The 16,702-nt window shown below is 40.5% G+C and overlaps 1 protein-coding gene across 2 annotated transcripts in view; it reads left to right on the plus strand.

Annotated features, from left to right (window-relative positions):
- Positions 1 to 16,702, plus strand: part of TNIK (TRAF2 and NCK interacting kinase) — a 391,768-nt gene that overhangs the window by 338,771 nt on the left and 36,295 nt on the right. For both annotated transcript variants that reach the window (XM_065943139.1, XM_065943140.1), the window contains 3 exons: positions 2,536 to 2,699; positions 4,747 to 4,844; positions 11,849 to 12,033. In XM_065943139.1, the coding sequence (XP_065799211.1) occupies positions 2,536 to 2,699; positions 4,747 to 4,844; positions 11,849 to 12,033 (447 nt within the window). The remainder of the gene's footprint in view (positions 1 to 2,535; positions 2,700 to 4,746; positions 4,845 to 11,848; positions 12,034 to 16,702) is intronic.

Below are 16,702 nucleotides of genomic sequence, written 5' to 3' on the forward strand. Positions count from 1 at the left end.
ATTTGGATCTAGATAATAATTGGATATTCTTCAAATAGGAGGGAGGTTTTTCCTCTTATGGATCCAAATCTACCTCAATCAATTAAATGCTAATTACTGCCCAAAGGAGTGCCATAAAAATACCAAGAATTTTTAACGTCTTCCTTAAGTTTATCGACACTTTCTTCTGCAGTCAATTTTTACTGCTGGGTTGACTTACCCAGTCCTTTACCATAAAAGAAATTGAAAGGTGAATATTGTCATAAAATCTACATTTATATTATCAAAATTAATAAATCATGAAGGTATGGTTATGTTTACATTTTCCAGAATCACCAGCCATCTCTTCCACTAACCCAATGTTTAAGGATTTTTGTAATTCAGCCAAATATTTTTGTTTTCAGAAAGAAATTATTTGGTTTAGTTGCTGCCATAACAATGCAATTTTGTGGCCAGATTTTCACAGGCCAAACTGCAAGTGTCTCAAGGGAAGGGACCATATTATTTTCACATTTACATGTGAAGCATCTGACACCCAGCACAGCACAGAGTGCCTGGTTCCCACTTGATATTCTTAAAATGGGCCGAGAAAAATGAAAGCATAGTATTATATTTTAATGTGATAGCTCACTGCATGAAGATAATAGCACTATGACGACTCAGTTAGTGAAATTCTGTTTGAAGAACTGAAGACAATGAAATCATGGAGGAGCTGATGTTTCTCCCTTAGCAGGTGGATGGCAGTGGATAGGATCTTTGGATTTCAGATCTCACTAAATTACCACTTAGGCCCAGCAGTATAGAAGTCCAGAGGAAAAAATGGAGAGGTGTATGGCGTATAAATTTGAAAGGAAGAGCTTAGAAGAAAATTGGAAAATACTGCTTACTTTTATAACAAAATCCTAAAATCCTCTCGGTCTCCTCCCACCACCACTGCTTAGCGGCCTCCTCTTCTCTGCAGCCCCTGGGGTCCCCAAAAGTGGCCTTGGAGTCTGCTTCATGTTCCCATACTGCCCTGCGCGCACTGCAGGGAAAGCATGAACAAAGACCGCTGTGTGTGTCTGGCGACATTGGCAGAGGGGACGAGCTGGATCCTGTTCATTCCTGTATCTCAAAGGTCTGACCCAGTGCCCGGTGTAGACCAGCTGAGTGAATGAATAAATGCACTATTTTGGGAGTAGTAAAGATGTGAGAGTGAATAATAGAGTAGCGTTTATAACCAGTTGGGGCTTTGAGCCTGCCAATAGATGAACACTGTTCTTGGGTTTAGCACTTAATAATTATTTTCAAACATACTTCCCTTTGGTAATAGCCAAGGTATATAAAGATTTCCTGCAAGAAATTTAAAAATGCAAAGATACCACTAGCTATGTGAGCTGAGAACTTAGGTAATTCACAGAAGAGGATTCTGAATAACAAATAAATGTGAATAAAAATTATTCTACCTCAACAATAATTTTTAAAAACTGCATTAAAACAGAAAAATATAATTTTTTGCAAGTTAGTTACCTGTTCATAATAAAGACTGGTAAGAATTCAATGAGATGGATAGTCTCATACACTGTAGTGAAAACCTGCTGTATGTTTATACGTTCACATACATATACATGTGCACATGCATACCCCAGTTCATGCCCCTCCGCCCAAGAATTCCAATTCCAGGAGAGATGTGACTGAATGTTTCTTTGCCTCTAGATGTTTATTTCAGTATTATGTGTCCCAGCAATATATTGGAAGCACCTAATAACAGAAGAATGGTTGAACTAATTCACCTATATAATGGACTACTATACAGCCATTATTGTTTTTAGAAGTGTTAGAAGCTACTCGAAAGGCAGTCAAAGGGGGAAAAAAGCAATATGCAAAATTGAATACACAGTATGCTTCCGTACATGCAAAAGAAAAAAGGCTAGAAGCGGACTTCTCTGGTTGTCCAGTGGTTAAGAATCTGCCTGCCAATACCGGGGACACAAGTTTGAGCCCTGATCTGGGAAGATCCCACTTGCCACAGAGCAACTAAGCCTTTGAGCTGCAACTCACCGGAGCCCACTCTCCCTGGAACCCGTGCTCTGCAACTAGAGAAAGCCCCTACGCAGCAACAGAGACACAGTGCAGGCAAAAATGAATAAATAATTTTTTTTCTAAGACTAGAAGATAATATATCATCCAGTAAAAGACAGTTAAATGTCTCTTGATTCAGAGATGGCATGCATTGCTCCCTTGTTTTTATCTTTTAATATTCTCTACTCTTTTACAATGAGCACAGGAAAAGGGGTTTCAAAGCCAGCCTCCTTTGTAGATTCACCATTTCAGAGCTAATATGTTTGATGTGAGATGACCCAAGAGTTGGATCAAGAATTCATCCTGTCCAGATGTGGAATCTGGCCAGCAGCTCCACAGAAGACAGCATGACTGTCCTTAACATTGACCCCTTTAATGCAAGGTCACATAGGCACTGTCTTCATCTCTTTGTACTTGGGGCGGACTGGACTACACTTGTGTCTACCAGTGGCCAGTTCTTGAGAATGTAAGCCCCGTGCATCGCTATCCCTACAGCAACCCCGACCTCCGGAGAACCGAGCCTGTCTTGGAGAGCCCCTTGCAGAGGACCAGCAGTGGCAGTTCTTCCAGCTCCAGCACCCCCAGCTCCCAGCCCAGCTCCCAGGGCGGCTCTCAGCCTGGGTCACAAGCAGGATCCAGCGAACGGACCCGGGTTCGAGGTAAAGCTTTCTCCCACCTTTCCAGGAGGGCTTCTCTGGATAAGGAATCAGATTACTTCCTGACTTCTGTGACTCCTGGTCCTGGTGTGGCCACCACTATGTGATGCCGAGAAGCCCCTTAACTCCACTCGGCTTCAGTCTCCTTAGGCCAGTGGGCCACCATCCCTAGTCATGTGTGTGACATCAGTGTGGACCCAAACCTTTCTAATTGCAGATACCAGAATTCTTCAGGGAGATCGCAGAATACTGGTCTCACTCGAAAATGCAGTCATCAGACAGCTCAATTTCCATTTCTATTTGATTGCTTAGTTAGAGTTCCATGACCCACAAGTATCCTCTTCCCCTTGTGTCAACAGTGTTCAGAATACAAGGTATTTCTCAAACTAAACGTTAATAAAGGCTAATGTAGAATAAATATGCACTGGAGAGAAGATATAAAATCTTTGACTTTAAAAAATATACTTGACCCTTCTGGTTATTCCTATTAGTGAGGTAAAAATTAACCTCTCTGACCATTTAATTCATGTCATCCTTCATTGTTTAGCTTTCAGTAATGAGGAAGCTTGTGAAAAACATTAATGTGTCCAGCTAATTATACGTGACAACCTATTGTTTCTAGCTAATCAAAATGTACTCTTTCTGCATAAACCTTCTTCAGAAGATAATTTTGCTTCCAAGTAATGAAGGCTGGGAATTTTTTAAGTGCAATTTGAAAACACTTAATACTCTGCCTGATGAAAATCACCAGTTCTTTATTCTTTCTTAGCCTCTTCATTAGACACAATCATTCTTTACCTCCTAATGTTTTTTTTTTTTTTTTCTTTTAAGTAAACTCACTGTATGTCTATTTCGAAAAGGTGAATGTCAGACATACTGTGCTGCGTCCCTGAGCTGGGGTGGGGACTGGCCTGCAGCTGCCTCCTCTTACAATCTTCTGACATCCATGACAACCCAGAACTGTGTAGGCTTCTGTTGCTTCGATCCAGATATAGACTTACTAACTTTAGAAAAGTGCCATTCTCTTACCTTTTTTTCTGCTCGTATAAAATAAAATAATATGTTTCATTAAAGCAAATGCTAAAGAAAATCCAAACTTAGGCATGTCATTTTAATTCTCTGATCTGGTTCAGGTTTAATTCTTAACTTCTTCTCTTTGACCTCTAGTTTTTCTGGGTTAAAAACTAGTGTGTCCTACCCTGCTGTGTCCCTACCCAGGAAAAACCACTTTGAAACCGAACCAAAGAGTATCTCCCTCCTGAGATTGCTTCTTCTTTAACCTGTAAGCTCATAAATCAGAGAGATGCTCTTCACTCTGTAGCAGCCCTCCCCCAACCCTTGCTCTATTCCAGGGCACATCCCCTTTATCACCAAACTCTCCTTCCCTCCCTCACCTCATTCTTTCTTCCTTAAAGGACCCAGACAACTAGCTCATCATCCCCCCGCCCATTTAAAAATCATTCCCCCAAGTAAAACAAGTTTCTTTTTTTCCACAGCATTTCATCAAAAACACTTATCCTGATGGGTAAGTGGTAAAAGAAAAAAATCAAACAGAATAACTCGGATGCTGGTTTAACATAATTGAGAATACGACTGTGAGAAATCAGAGAGAATCCCAGCTCTGCCCATAGTTTCAGTGTGACCTTGGGCTAGTTGTGTTATTTCTCTGTATTCAACTGTGAAATAGGAAACCAGTGCCACACCATTAGGTTACAGCAAGGATTCAGTGAGACAATTGACATCAAAAGGTGTTTAGCACCAACCATGTCATGCCACTGGTACTCAGGAAATGTGGCGCTTGCTAGTTTTTACTTTTTTTTTTTTTTTTTTTAAGTTTTTCCTATTGTTCCTAGTGACTTCCAGGTGACAAGCTTAAATGTGCATGGCTGATTTTGTTTGCCTGAATATTTACTGTTTTTTCCCAGATGTGCTTGAGGATCTGTCTGAGTGAGTGAGGTGTCCGCTGAGCCATCCCAAGGTTGACTCACCACAGAACTCCAGCCCCTTCTGATGGTCATTATCTTTCTTGGCCCTCTCTTCTTTCCTCTAGCCAACAGTAAGTCGGAAGGATCACCTGTGCTCCCCCATGAGCCCTCCAAGGTGAAACCGGAAGAATCCAGGGAAATTACCCGACCAAGTCGCCCAGCTGTGAGTGCTTTTCTCTCAAAAGAGTTTTGAGCTCTTTTCATTCACCAGAGAACCCACAGGGTAAAGTAGTTGGGGATGTGCTCATGACTCAGAAACAAAAGTTGCTGAGTTTATTAAGAACAGGTGCTAGAAGCATCTGGAAGGAAGTCATACCTGATTAGGAAAGAACTGAACTGATTCAGGATTGCTCTCCTACCTTTGGATATTTTGCAGATCATTAGCACTATGTTTGGAGAAGGAAATGGCAGCCCACTCCAGTGTTCTTGCCTGGAGAATCCCAGGGACAGAGGAGCCTGGTGGGCTGCCGTCTATGGGATCACACAGAGTCGGACACACCTGAAGTGACTTAGCTGCAGCAGCAGCAGCAGTATGTTAGAAAACAAAACAGGAAGAGAAATAACTCCTATTATTCCGTGATTTCTACTCAGCAGCTTTGGCAAAGAGATGTTGAAACTAGCAGTTAAGAATATTTGGGCACTTTCTGTGGATTTCTCTTAAATATTCTGGCCTTTCCTCCACATTATTTTCCATATGAATTAATATTGCAACATTTCTGCTGCTCTAGGACTATATTGTCTGGACCAAAACTTGATAAGCATGATCTCATAGAGGACCTGACAACCTGAAATCTAGCTTCATTGCTGTAACACATCAGACCCCAGAGATAGCCTTAAAAGAATAAAAAAGAGCTTGGAGGCTGAAATTTCAAAGTTGGAAATTAATTTGGGATGACTTACTATCCACTTGTTTTATCTGAATTTTTCAAGAGTCTTTTCTATGAAATGAATGTGAAGATATTTTGGGTTTTTTAACCTTTAAAAAGTAAGGAAGTACAGTGAGGATAGCAATGAAGGGAATTGACACCGTTCTGGGTAGAGGTTCTCCTTTCCCTTTTGCCTGTATCAGCTGTGTACTAACCATTCCCGTTTTGTGTTTAACCTGCTGCCTTTCTTCTGGTCTTTTCCTCTCCCGTGGATTCTTCTGGATTGGGTTCCTCTTATCTCAGAGCTATAAGAAAGCTATAGATGAGGTTAGTATTATCTTTTCTTGGTCATGCTTTTACAAGATGTGAATATAAACTGACTTCCTGAGGTTGACATTCAGAAAGGTGGCCAATTGGATCTAAGTTTAAACCTCATTCCTTCAGAGTGATCTGCTGGGAGGAGAGTACCTCCCACAAAAGCCAGCCTGAGTGCCTCCGACACCGTTTAAACCTCCAGAGACCTTCCTCCTAAGCCAAAATGTCACTTTTTCAGTGTTCCAGTCTGGCTGAAGATATGCATTAGTGGTTTGATACCGGCAGTTTCTCATTCTAGTATCTTCCGGTAGCAAATCCTGAGCTCTTCACCTACACTCGCCTGCCTGGCTAGGGGATGGTGGTTTTACTAACAGAAAAAAAGAGACATCTTTTTCTAGGGCCGTCCAAATTTATAGAGTGTAATTTGTGAACAAGGAGTCACTGGGTATCGTTAGATTAATTTTGTGGGACATTAACTACAGCATCAGCAGCAACATCACCTTTAGTTAATGAATCCTGACCAGTTAAGTAACTTTATTTCCTTATCAGTGGAGACATTTTTCCATTAGAAAAATATATGGTTTTGCCGATCTTAGATAGCTTGCTAAGAAGGACGACTGCTTCACTGCTCTTTGTCAGACCTGCATGAATACAGCATAGTGGAGTTGTTTTGGAAGAGACAGGCCTTCTGCAAAGAGTCTAATTGCATGAAATCTGAAGACTAGCATTATGGCTTTCAGGCTGAACTCTGCTGAGCACCATTTTTGTGAAATGACATGGAAAAAGCACTGGCTTTGGGGTCAACGAGCTGCATTCAAATTCTGGCTCCTGCAATAAGTAACTGGTGAGGCCTGTCTCACCAACTCTCTGGGTCACAGTTTCCTCTTCGGTACAGTAGGGATAAGAGCACCTGCCTTGCCTCACTCACAAGATTGTTTAGGTTCCCTCAAAATCATGTGTGTTCGAGAGCATTTTCTGAAATGCTATGTAAAGGCAAGGCCTGAGGCATGGGACTATTTTGGTGGGAAAGCATGTTTCTATGTGTCTGATCTTTACCAAAAATCCTCACTTTTTCAGAATTATGACCACCTTACCATTCAGAGTGACTTAGAAAGAAAGTTTTCATAGTTGAAGAATTATTGTTCACAAAAGAATGAGACTCCACATGTCCACAGTGTATGAGTGCATTTATCGAAAGAAAGAAGGGAATTGTTTTGAATTGCTCTGTGCTGCAGCCTTGCCCCTCCTCTTCATGAGAGTGAGAAGGATAGGGATTATTACAGCTTTTATCAACCTTCTTCCACACAGTTCTGGTGCTCAGGCTACCAATAAAATAGTTGTGTGTGTACACAACTCAAGGTTTCCTCTTATAAGTCCAGAAATTGGCTTGGAGGTGGCTGTCTTGAGGGAAAGGACTCTCATGGATTTCGTCTGGCTAACCCAGGCTATTTTGGGCTTTTAAAACTTGCTTTATTTATTTCAGGATACTCTAGCACATTGGGCAGAGATGAGAGGTAGGAAACAGGTGTAAGTAATTGAAAGGATGTAAGCTGTGCACCAAAATCTTGGAGCAATAGATGATTGGGAAAAGCCCTCAAGGTGATTATATTTATAACTCTATCCTTGACTATCGCTGATCCCGACCACTGAAAATATGGGATTCCTTGGTTCTACATCACCTGGTGGTCCTCAGCGAGGAATGACTATCCCCCAGCTGCCCTCCTCTTAGGAGACGTTTGCAAAGTCTAGAGTCAGTTTTGGGGCCTTCTCTGGTGTCTCAGCAGTAAAGAATCTGCCTGCCAGTGCAGGAGACATGGGTTAAATCCCTGAATCAGGAACATTCCCGAGAGGAGGAAATGGCAACCCACTCCAGTATTCTTGCCTGAAAAATCCCATAGACAGAAGAGGCTGGCGGGCTACAGTACATGGGGTTGCAAAGAGTCAGACATAACTGAGTACGCACGAGAGTCAGTTTTGATTGTCACAAGTGGGACGTGGGAAGCAGTGCTATTGGCATGTTGTGTGTAGAGCAGAAAGATGCTGCTAAATATCTTACAATGCACAGGAAAATAACCTGCAATAGAGAATTATCCACTCCAAATGTGGTGCCACAGTGGAAAAAACTTGACTTAACTCTCTCTCCTGTCTTCATTCCTAGGTTTTGATATGGCTTCTCCAGTCTCCAGTGACTGATGTGCCATTTAGATAACCCAAGATTGAAATGAGCAGTCTTAAAATGCCAAAGACATAATTGCTTCTTGTTGCTAAGTTAATGGTTTGAGTTCTCATAAAAATCAGTCTGGGGGAGAGTCCAATCACTTGGCATTCCTTCCTAATGCAGTGTGAGATTGTGCAGAGTAGTCTGATTATTGAATACATCTTCCAAAATAAATATTCTTTTCACTTTAGCACAATTAAACAGATGTCATGAAGATTAGATACAAAAGCAAACACTGGCTTTACTAGCATTTTTTTCATTATTATTTAGAAATCTGACAATAGGCAGAGCGCATATATAGATTGGACAGAACTGGAACAATAACTGGTGGTCCAAACCTTTTTTTCCCCAGTTGAAAATACTGATGACAAGTGACTTCCCCAAGTGTATCTTTACACTTCCTAAAAAGGAAATGAATTATTTTAAAATGTAAAGAAAAGACCGAGACTTCCCTGGTGGTCCAATCATTGAGAATCTGCCTTCCAGTGCAAGGGATGTGGGTTTTATCCCTGGGAACTAAGATCCCACATGCCTCAGGGCAACAAAGAGCCTGCATGCTCTAATGAGGAGTCAGCACAGCCAAAAATAAAAATAAGTAAATTTTAAAGAAAGACTAACTTTAAAATTTTTAACTGCTATTTTAATTGTTTAAAAAATTGAACTGATTTTCATAAACTATATTGTTTTTAAAAAGATAACTAGAAGAGCACCTTTTAAAGCAGAGTATGCATAATTGTCAGATTAAGTAAACTTTTTTGAAAGAAAAATTATACCAAGTTAATTCTAAAAAGTGTTGTATAAAAGAAACGTTTGGGTAAGAGCCCCTTAACTATCTGTTACTCTGTAATCAGAAACTTACCATTTTGCCATATTTCTTTTAAAGTTACATATTCTCAAATATTTTCATGGTAAATAGCACCCTTTTTCTCTTTTTTTAATCCTTTTTAGCTCCAGGCTTGTGACAGTCAAGCAATAAATTACCACAAAAACTCATTACATGGAGAAAATGGATATTGTCAGAAAATAAAACATATGAAAATGGATCTGAACCCAATGATGTCAATTATAGATCATGTTTGTTTCCTATAACTTTACTATTGTAAGTTTCTCCAGGATAGATGAATAAGGAACAAATCTTCAACTAAATGTATAGACTATGGACAATGGAAGATTAAATTTTTTTTTGGCTGGAGTTTCGAGTTACCCTTTATTGTTACCTTGGGATTTTTATATATGTCTCACCCACCATACTATTACCAATTAAGCTTAAAAGGAAATTGCAATCATTTGTGCTGCTTCAGGAAAGATAACTTTTTAATAACACAGAAACCAAAAAAAAAACCACCTCTAATTAAAAGTGAAATTATAAAGTGTGTCAGAGCTTTAAAGTGTTCCTAAATACAGTGTTTGGAGAAACTTAGGTCATTTTAACAATTGAGAGTTTCTTTAAATCAGTGAGCTTTGGACAAGCTAAATATTTCTAAATAGTTTTCATTTTTTTTAAATCTTAATTGTCTTGTTTTGAAATGTCAGCAATAAGGAAAACTAACCCATGGGGAAAATGAATTATTAATTTAAATAAATAGAAGTTAATATTATTATATTTTATTCAAAATTGTTGACATTAGAAATAAACTTTTAAACCATATTCTCTCTTTAAGTTATAATAAAAAATTTTAATAAGTACATTTTAAATACTAGATATAGTCTTTGATGAGACATAACATGGTCCTAAGATAGAGAACAAAAAATATAAAATAAATTTATCTAGTTTTTTATTATTTTATTGGTTTAGAAGATTGTAGTGTCCTTTTTCATTAATTGCCTTAACAAATATCTAAACTGTATTTTCTCAATGTGCTCAAGGGTATAATACCCTTCATTTCCCCTCAATTTGGTAAAGGTAAACATTGGCAATTATTAAAAGGAAATAAGAGGTAAAAAGCTGAAATCTGAATATCAGCTCTTTGAATTTTGGCTCATTGCCAAAGAAACCAATAATAAATTTGCATAAAATTCTATGCCATAATTTTTCTCCTCATTAATGGTGTACACTGTATTCAAACATCTTTTGAGTCTTTTTAATCAATTTTGTTTTCATTTTCATGGATGGGATAAATATATCCACTGAGAGTGAGGCCATGGCTATGTGCATGTGTGTAAAAGCCCAGTGAGCATGTTTGTGTGGAAAATGCACAATCTGAATTTTCAGAAGCTTCCCTTTCCCAAGGGCTTCCATTCAAGTGACTACACAACAAATATTGAAGTTGTCATTGCTGTCCCTTTGATTTTTATGAAATTAAAAATAAATTCTTCACTTAACTTCCTAAATTTTAACCATGAAAAACCTGAACCATCTTCTGCCCATAGTCTTAACCAATATATCAATGCCTGTCATATAGGCATGAGTAAAGAAACGGGATGATCTGTTGTCTTCTCAAAATAAAATTATATCTATAATTTAGTTACACATATTTATCACAGTTCTTCTTCTAACCTATTAGGATAGATCATCAGATGTTATTTACATCATCTGTATTACTCTGACCTTACATCAGACAAATTGGACAAATACATTTTTGGATTAAAATAAAGAGAGAATATGGCCTTAAGAAAACTGTGGGATTTAGTATCTTCAAATGAGTTTCTTTCTCCCTAATCCCCTGTCTCTCACTGAATGCTCTGATTCCCACATGGGTCACTAATATAGGGAGAAATGGTAAGACTGATGTCAAATTGCTTTTTCTTCATGTGCATGCTGTGTGCCAAGGGCAGTTTAACCCATGCAAATAGAGCGACCTTGCTTTTGCAGAACTGCTTCCCTCTGCACTGCTCTGAAAGCATGTAAATTAAAAGGTAGTCAGATCTTCAGCACACTGCCTGCCATGTGCCTGGTGACTAAATACCACCTCATCACATCCATAAGGCTAAAGGTTTCATCACACTCATGGAAAACTGAAACTTTGCCTCTTCTTTTTGGTGTTTGCACCTTCATTTCTGTATTCTTTGCCAGGGTTTCTGCCAGTTGACTGCAGTTTAAAACAAAAGAAACTGAAACACCTATCATTCTAGAAAAGAATTCTTTTTCTGTTTGTTTTCGTTTGTTTTTTGTTTTATTTGGTTGTTCCTCTTGATTAACTCAGCTCTGTGGCTATCACTTTCAGTGGCACTGGGCTTTGGGGTGGGCCATTTTTTGACACGGTGCCTCGGCTCTCCAGGGAATGATGACACACCCAATGAGTCATTTAGTAGCTCGAACATTGGGAATTGGTCTGTTCTGTGACTGATGCTAGATTTTGGTACAGTAGCAATCATAATGAGGAAGAGGCCATGACTGTGGCTTGGGCAGTGATCCCGAAATACTGGGAAATTATTTCTAATCTTGTGTATTTTCCCATTAACTCTGAGGGTGGATGACCAACTTCACCTTCCCAAAAGGTGAACCCAGAGTCTATATATATGTGTACACACACAGCCCACATACACATATATACATGTGCAGATTCAGAACCCAGCAGTCTCAGTCTAGTGAAGCAATTAGTTGTAAACAAAGTTTAAATTTATTTCATCTTTCTTTTCTAGTTTCTCCACGCTGCAAACATCGTTTTCTTGGTTTCATGCAGTGACTATGTTTGTAATGGTTCTATAGAGAGCTTTTTTTTTTTTTTTTACTTTATTTTTCCTTGTTGCTTAAGCTGGAGACTTGCTAAGAGATAGTGTTTTGCTCATATCTATGTCATATCTGCTGGACAAACTTTTCTTTTGTAGGATCTGACGGCGTTGGCCAAAGAATTAAGAGAACTTCGGATTGAAGAAACAAACCGCCCGCTGAAGAAGGTAACAGATTACTCCTCCTCCAGTGAGGAGTCAGAAAGCAGTGATGAAGAGGAGGAAGATGGAGAGAGTGAGACCCAGGACGGGACGGTGGCTGTCAGCGACATACCCAGACTGATGTAAGAGACCTGCTTTTTCATTGTAGGCCAGGAGGAGTTAGGTTTCCAAAACAAGAAGACAAGAAATGTGAAATATGGGTCTCTGGCAGGATCGGTTGACTTTGGGGATTCACATACTTTTTAGAGCATCATTCTACATTCACCCCTTCTCCCTAGATACAGTAACTTAGAATATGTAGTGTTTCAAGGACTGCATATACTTTATCTAGGCTGTTGTGAGGCTGACTGTCCCTTGGGTGATGTCCCTGTTGGTTCTTGTCATCTCAGGACAAGTGATATTGATAGTCAGACCCTAAAACTGAAGAGCAAAATTATAGGCAGTAACATTTTGAGGTTAACATTGATAACTTGAGTCGTGTATTTCACCATCACCACCACCACAAAGGTGGGTGGAATGCAGGAGACAGCATGGGTTAGCATCCCAGCAAAAGCCTACAGTGAAACCTCTGAGAGTTTGACTTAAATACACCCCTGTTAGGATTTTCTACTTCATCTTCTCCATTGTCTCTTTTATGTGATCCTTTTTGCTGTCTGACTTCACCACATACACTCCTTTTTTAGATATTTATAGCTACCTAGCTTTCCCTTAGTATTTCTCTTTTCTTTTTTTAGTGAAGGGGGGGCTCCCTTTTCCTCACTGGACTGGATCCTTTTACAGAAGAACCTGTCCTCTTCCCCTTTACTTGCCCAATTCAAACAATCATTCATACAAGCATACTCACATATGTCTCTCATTTCCTCCCTCAAATAAACACAAGGCACCCAGCTCTGGTTTGCTATAACTTTGATGAAGAGCAGTGCTGACTTTTCCACCTTCATTCCTCTTCGCTTCCGTTTCTTTGGTTCAGATACAACATTGGTCATCACACCACATTTACTCCCTGTAGAGAAGATGCCATTTCAAGCCACAGAGGACTGTCCTGTTCGGCAGAGACTGGAGAGACAGGGCCAACTAGTCTGCTGGAAATGTCATCCATTGATTAACAATCCTGATGTACAAGCAGTTCTGAAAGACAAATCCAATTATCATAGCTGAAAAATCCATACTTGTTATTTTACTGTTGATTACCCCATTATTGACAGCCATAAGTATGCTAAAATATGACATTTGGAAACAAATTGCTTTAAATTGTTTTTTTAACAGCAAATAGAACTGCTCTAGCGGCGAAATCACTAATCCAGAATGTTCCTGCAAAACATGCTGGTCCTTTCAGTTTTTGTCTTGACTCAGAATTGATTCATTCTTCTACCTGATGTTTTGAATTCCCTTTAAGCACTGCACACACAACTCTGAGGGTGGATTTAAGATTGATAAGACTTCCACTATGTGTTAGACCCCATACTTTAAGACATTCAGAGTACTGAGAGGGCTTTGAGACATTCAAGAAGTATGTATATGAATTCTGCTTTCCAAAAGTTTACATTCTGGTTGGGGTTTTCCTGGTAGCTCAGACAGTTAAGAATGCACCTGCAATGCAGAAGACCCAGGTTCAGTCCCTGGGTTGGGAAGATCCCCTGGAGAAGAGAATGGCTACCCACTCAAGTATTCTTGCCTGGAGGATCTCACGGACAAAGGAGCCTGGTAGGCTACAGTCCCCATGGTCACAAAGAGTAGGCGAGAGACATGATTATACATGGAAAACTTCAGAGTAGTGTAAGTAGTTGGTAGAGATGTTAAATCTCCTTGGGTTTTTAAGCCTCCTGTCATATTTTGTAAGGCTGTTAGTGGTGTTTATCCTCTTATCTCTAAAGGCAAGTCCATCTCTTGGTGGGTAGAAACACCCATCTCCCTAAAATTGCCTAAATGTACCATGCTGCACTATGCCTCCTCTGCTACCTGGCACACTCTTGTTACTTTAGAGATTACCTGTCATAGCCTAGTCCATGCGGCAGAGCCCATGATGTCTCTGTATTGCATGGAGTCTTCTATGTATACCTGCCACTTCATGGAGCGCCTCAAATCGGGTTATTTATTACCTGTCATCTCTCTCTGGGCTGTGAGATCCTTGGTGAGGACTGAGCCTTATTTACTCTCTACTCTTAAGATCTTGTCTGGTGTCTGGAGTGGAGCTGATCCTCAGTGACTTTGATTTACACATTACTGTGCTGAACTGAAGTTGTGTATCCTGGCTTTAAAGCATTTATAGCCTAATCCAGAGGGAAGACATGTACACAAATAACTATCATCAGGAAGGAAAGGAAAACGCAGTAATACTAGGATCCCAGGCGGGATGCTTGGGCGGTGGGGGGTGGGGTGCAGGGGCGGCCGGGAGAGTTGAAGTAAAGGCGCAGAAGGTTAAGTTTGGTGGAAATACAGCTGTAATAAAGGGGAAAGGTCTGGACTAGTGACGCCAGACAGCGAAGTGTGCGCTTGGTCATGTAGCAGCAGGGAACCATGGAAGGTGTCCTGAGCTGGGGAGTGATGTGGAGGGTGCCCTGTTTGAGAGAAATCGTTTCATCAAGGTGATTTGGAAAGAAAACAGACTGGATACTGCTGAAGTCATTCAGAGGATTTATTATTGTATTCCTCAGAAGTAATAAATAGGCTATAACTGAATGCTTGTAGTGGAGGCAGAACTTGATGGGGTTTTTGAAGAATTGGTAAATTTTAGGCAAATTGACACAACTCTCCATTAAAGAACACTTAAAATAGTTAATTATATGTGAGATGCACTTAAAGAAAAAACAGGATACAGATGTGTATATGTGTATTTTATTTGCGAAATATAGACATTTTTGTGAATATAAAATATATACACTCTGTTCTGCTATAGAATGGTTATATGTTTAAAAAACTTCTTGCTATTAAAAAATCCATTGTTTCTTTAGGAGTAAGCCATTTCTGAGGTAGATTGCTTCTTACATTCTTATCACTTTTACTTTCCACCCTTAAGATAAACCTTCACATTTCATACTGTGTATTATTGGAGCAAAAAATTAAAATCTATTGCAGCACAGTTCACTACCATGAAGTGTACACTAAAGAGCTTTTCAGAAATGGAGCCCCGCCATTCCAACAAGCAGCTGTAGACACTGATGTGCAGAACAATGACTTCTATATAAAATACTGACTTCATATTAGTAGTGTATGATATAACCTGTAAGACTGCACATAAAAAGACTGTATTCCATAACTAACCAACTGCACTATTTCCCAGTGCCTCAAGCCTAGAAAAATAATGGGTCGAAGGGAAATTCTAAAAGCGGTTACCTCCAGACTAAGCAGGGTTTCCCAGGTGGTACTAGTGGTAAAAAACCTGACTGCCAGTACAGAAGATATAAGAGACGTGGGTTTGATCCCTGGGTCAGGAAGATCCCCTGGAGAAGGGCAAGGCAACCTGCTCCAGTATTCTTGCCACACTAACCCCGTGGACAGAGGAACCTGGTGGGCTACAGTTCCACAGGGATCACAAAAGAGTTGGACGTGACTGAAGCAACTTAGCCTGCACACACACACTGGATTATACTACCGTAAGGGATTCTTATATATATGCCCAATTTTATGATGTTGTTGTTGCTGTTTAGTCCTAAGTCACGTCCAGCTGTTTTGCAACCCCATGGGCTGTAGCCCACCACGTTCCTCTGTCCATGGGATTTCCCAGGAAAGAATGCTAGAGGAGGTTGCCATTTCCTTCTCCAGGAGATCTTCCCAATCCAGGGATCAAACCCAAGTCTCCTTCATTGGCAGGCAAATTCTTTACCACTGAGCCACCAGGGAAGCCAATTTTATGGTGAGCACTCACTATTTTTATAATCAGGAAAATAAAAGCATTATAGACTAGGAAGGAGGGAATGATAGCCACGTTAGCTGATTGGCATCAGCCCAAGCATGCCAAAGAGGCAGCCGTTTATATCAGCATCTTCCCTTCTGGCTCAGCTGGTAGAGAATTCACCTGCAATGCGGGAGGCCTAGGTTCAAACCCTGGGTTGGGAAGATCCCCTGGAGAAGGGAAATGCTACCCATTCCAGTATTCTGGCCTGAAGAATTGCATGAACTGTATAGTCCATGGGGTCGCAAAGAGTCGGACAGGACTGAGCGATTTTCACTTTCACTTTCGCTCATGTACCATTTCATGCTTTAGATGAGTGCATGTGGAGTGCAGTCTTCATCACTAGGACCATCTATTTCCGTCATAGTCCTTGAGTTTTGCACAGTCTCATAAAGCGCAGTCTGGACAGTGAAAACCACATGTCTCATGTCCCCTCTTTCCCATCCTCACTGGAAAGCTGGGGTTCCGTCCCATTCACCCCCCGGGCTGTTGCTGCGCCCCTCCACCACCCCGCCTGCCATCCTCTCTGCTGTCCTCTCCAGTGTTGAGACTCTGGACTGCTGTAGAAGCGCGGCCATGGTTGTGCTGTCTGCCTAATGCCTTACAACAAAGAGTTCTTTCCACTCCTGGGGCGGTGACACAGCTTCTGCTGCAGCCAAACTGACCTTCTCCGTCTTGTTTCCAAACACCTTGCACCTTCCCAGGGTTGTGCCTCCTCTTGGAGTGACCTCTCCCTGTCTCCCACATTCTCACATCCTGCCTCGCTTTGGAATATTTGCACCATGTTTTTATGCTCTTCCAGATGCTATTCTCTTTGGTTTCAGCATCGTGTCTTCTTCAGCTTTTATATCCACTACCCAGTGCCAAACTGAGGGCCTTTCATGTAGCAGGTGTTCGAT

This window comes from Muntiacus reevesi, chromosome 8 (genome assembly GCF_963930625.1).
Source record: "Muntiacus reevesi chromosome 8, mMunRee1.1, whole genome shotgun sequence".
NCBI lineage: Eukaryota > Metazoa > Chordata > Mammalia > Artiodactyla > Cervidae > Muntiacus > Muntiacus reevesi.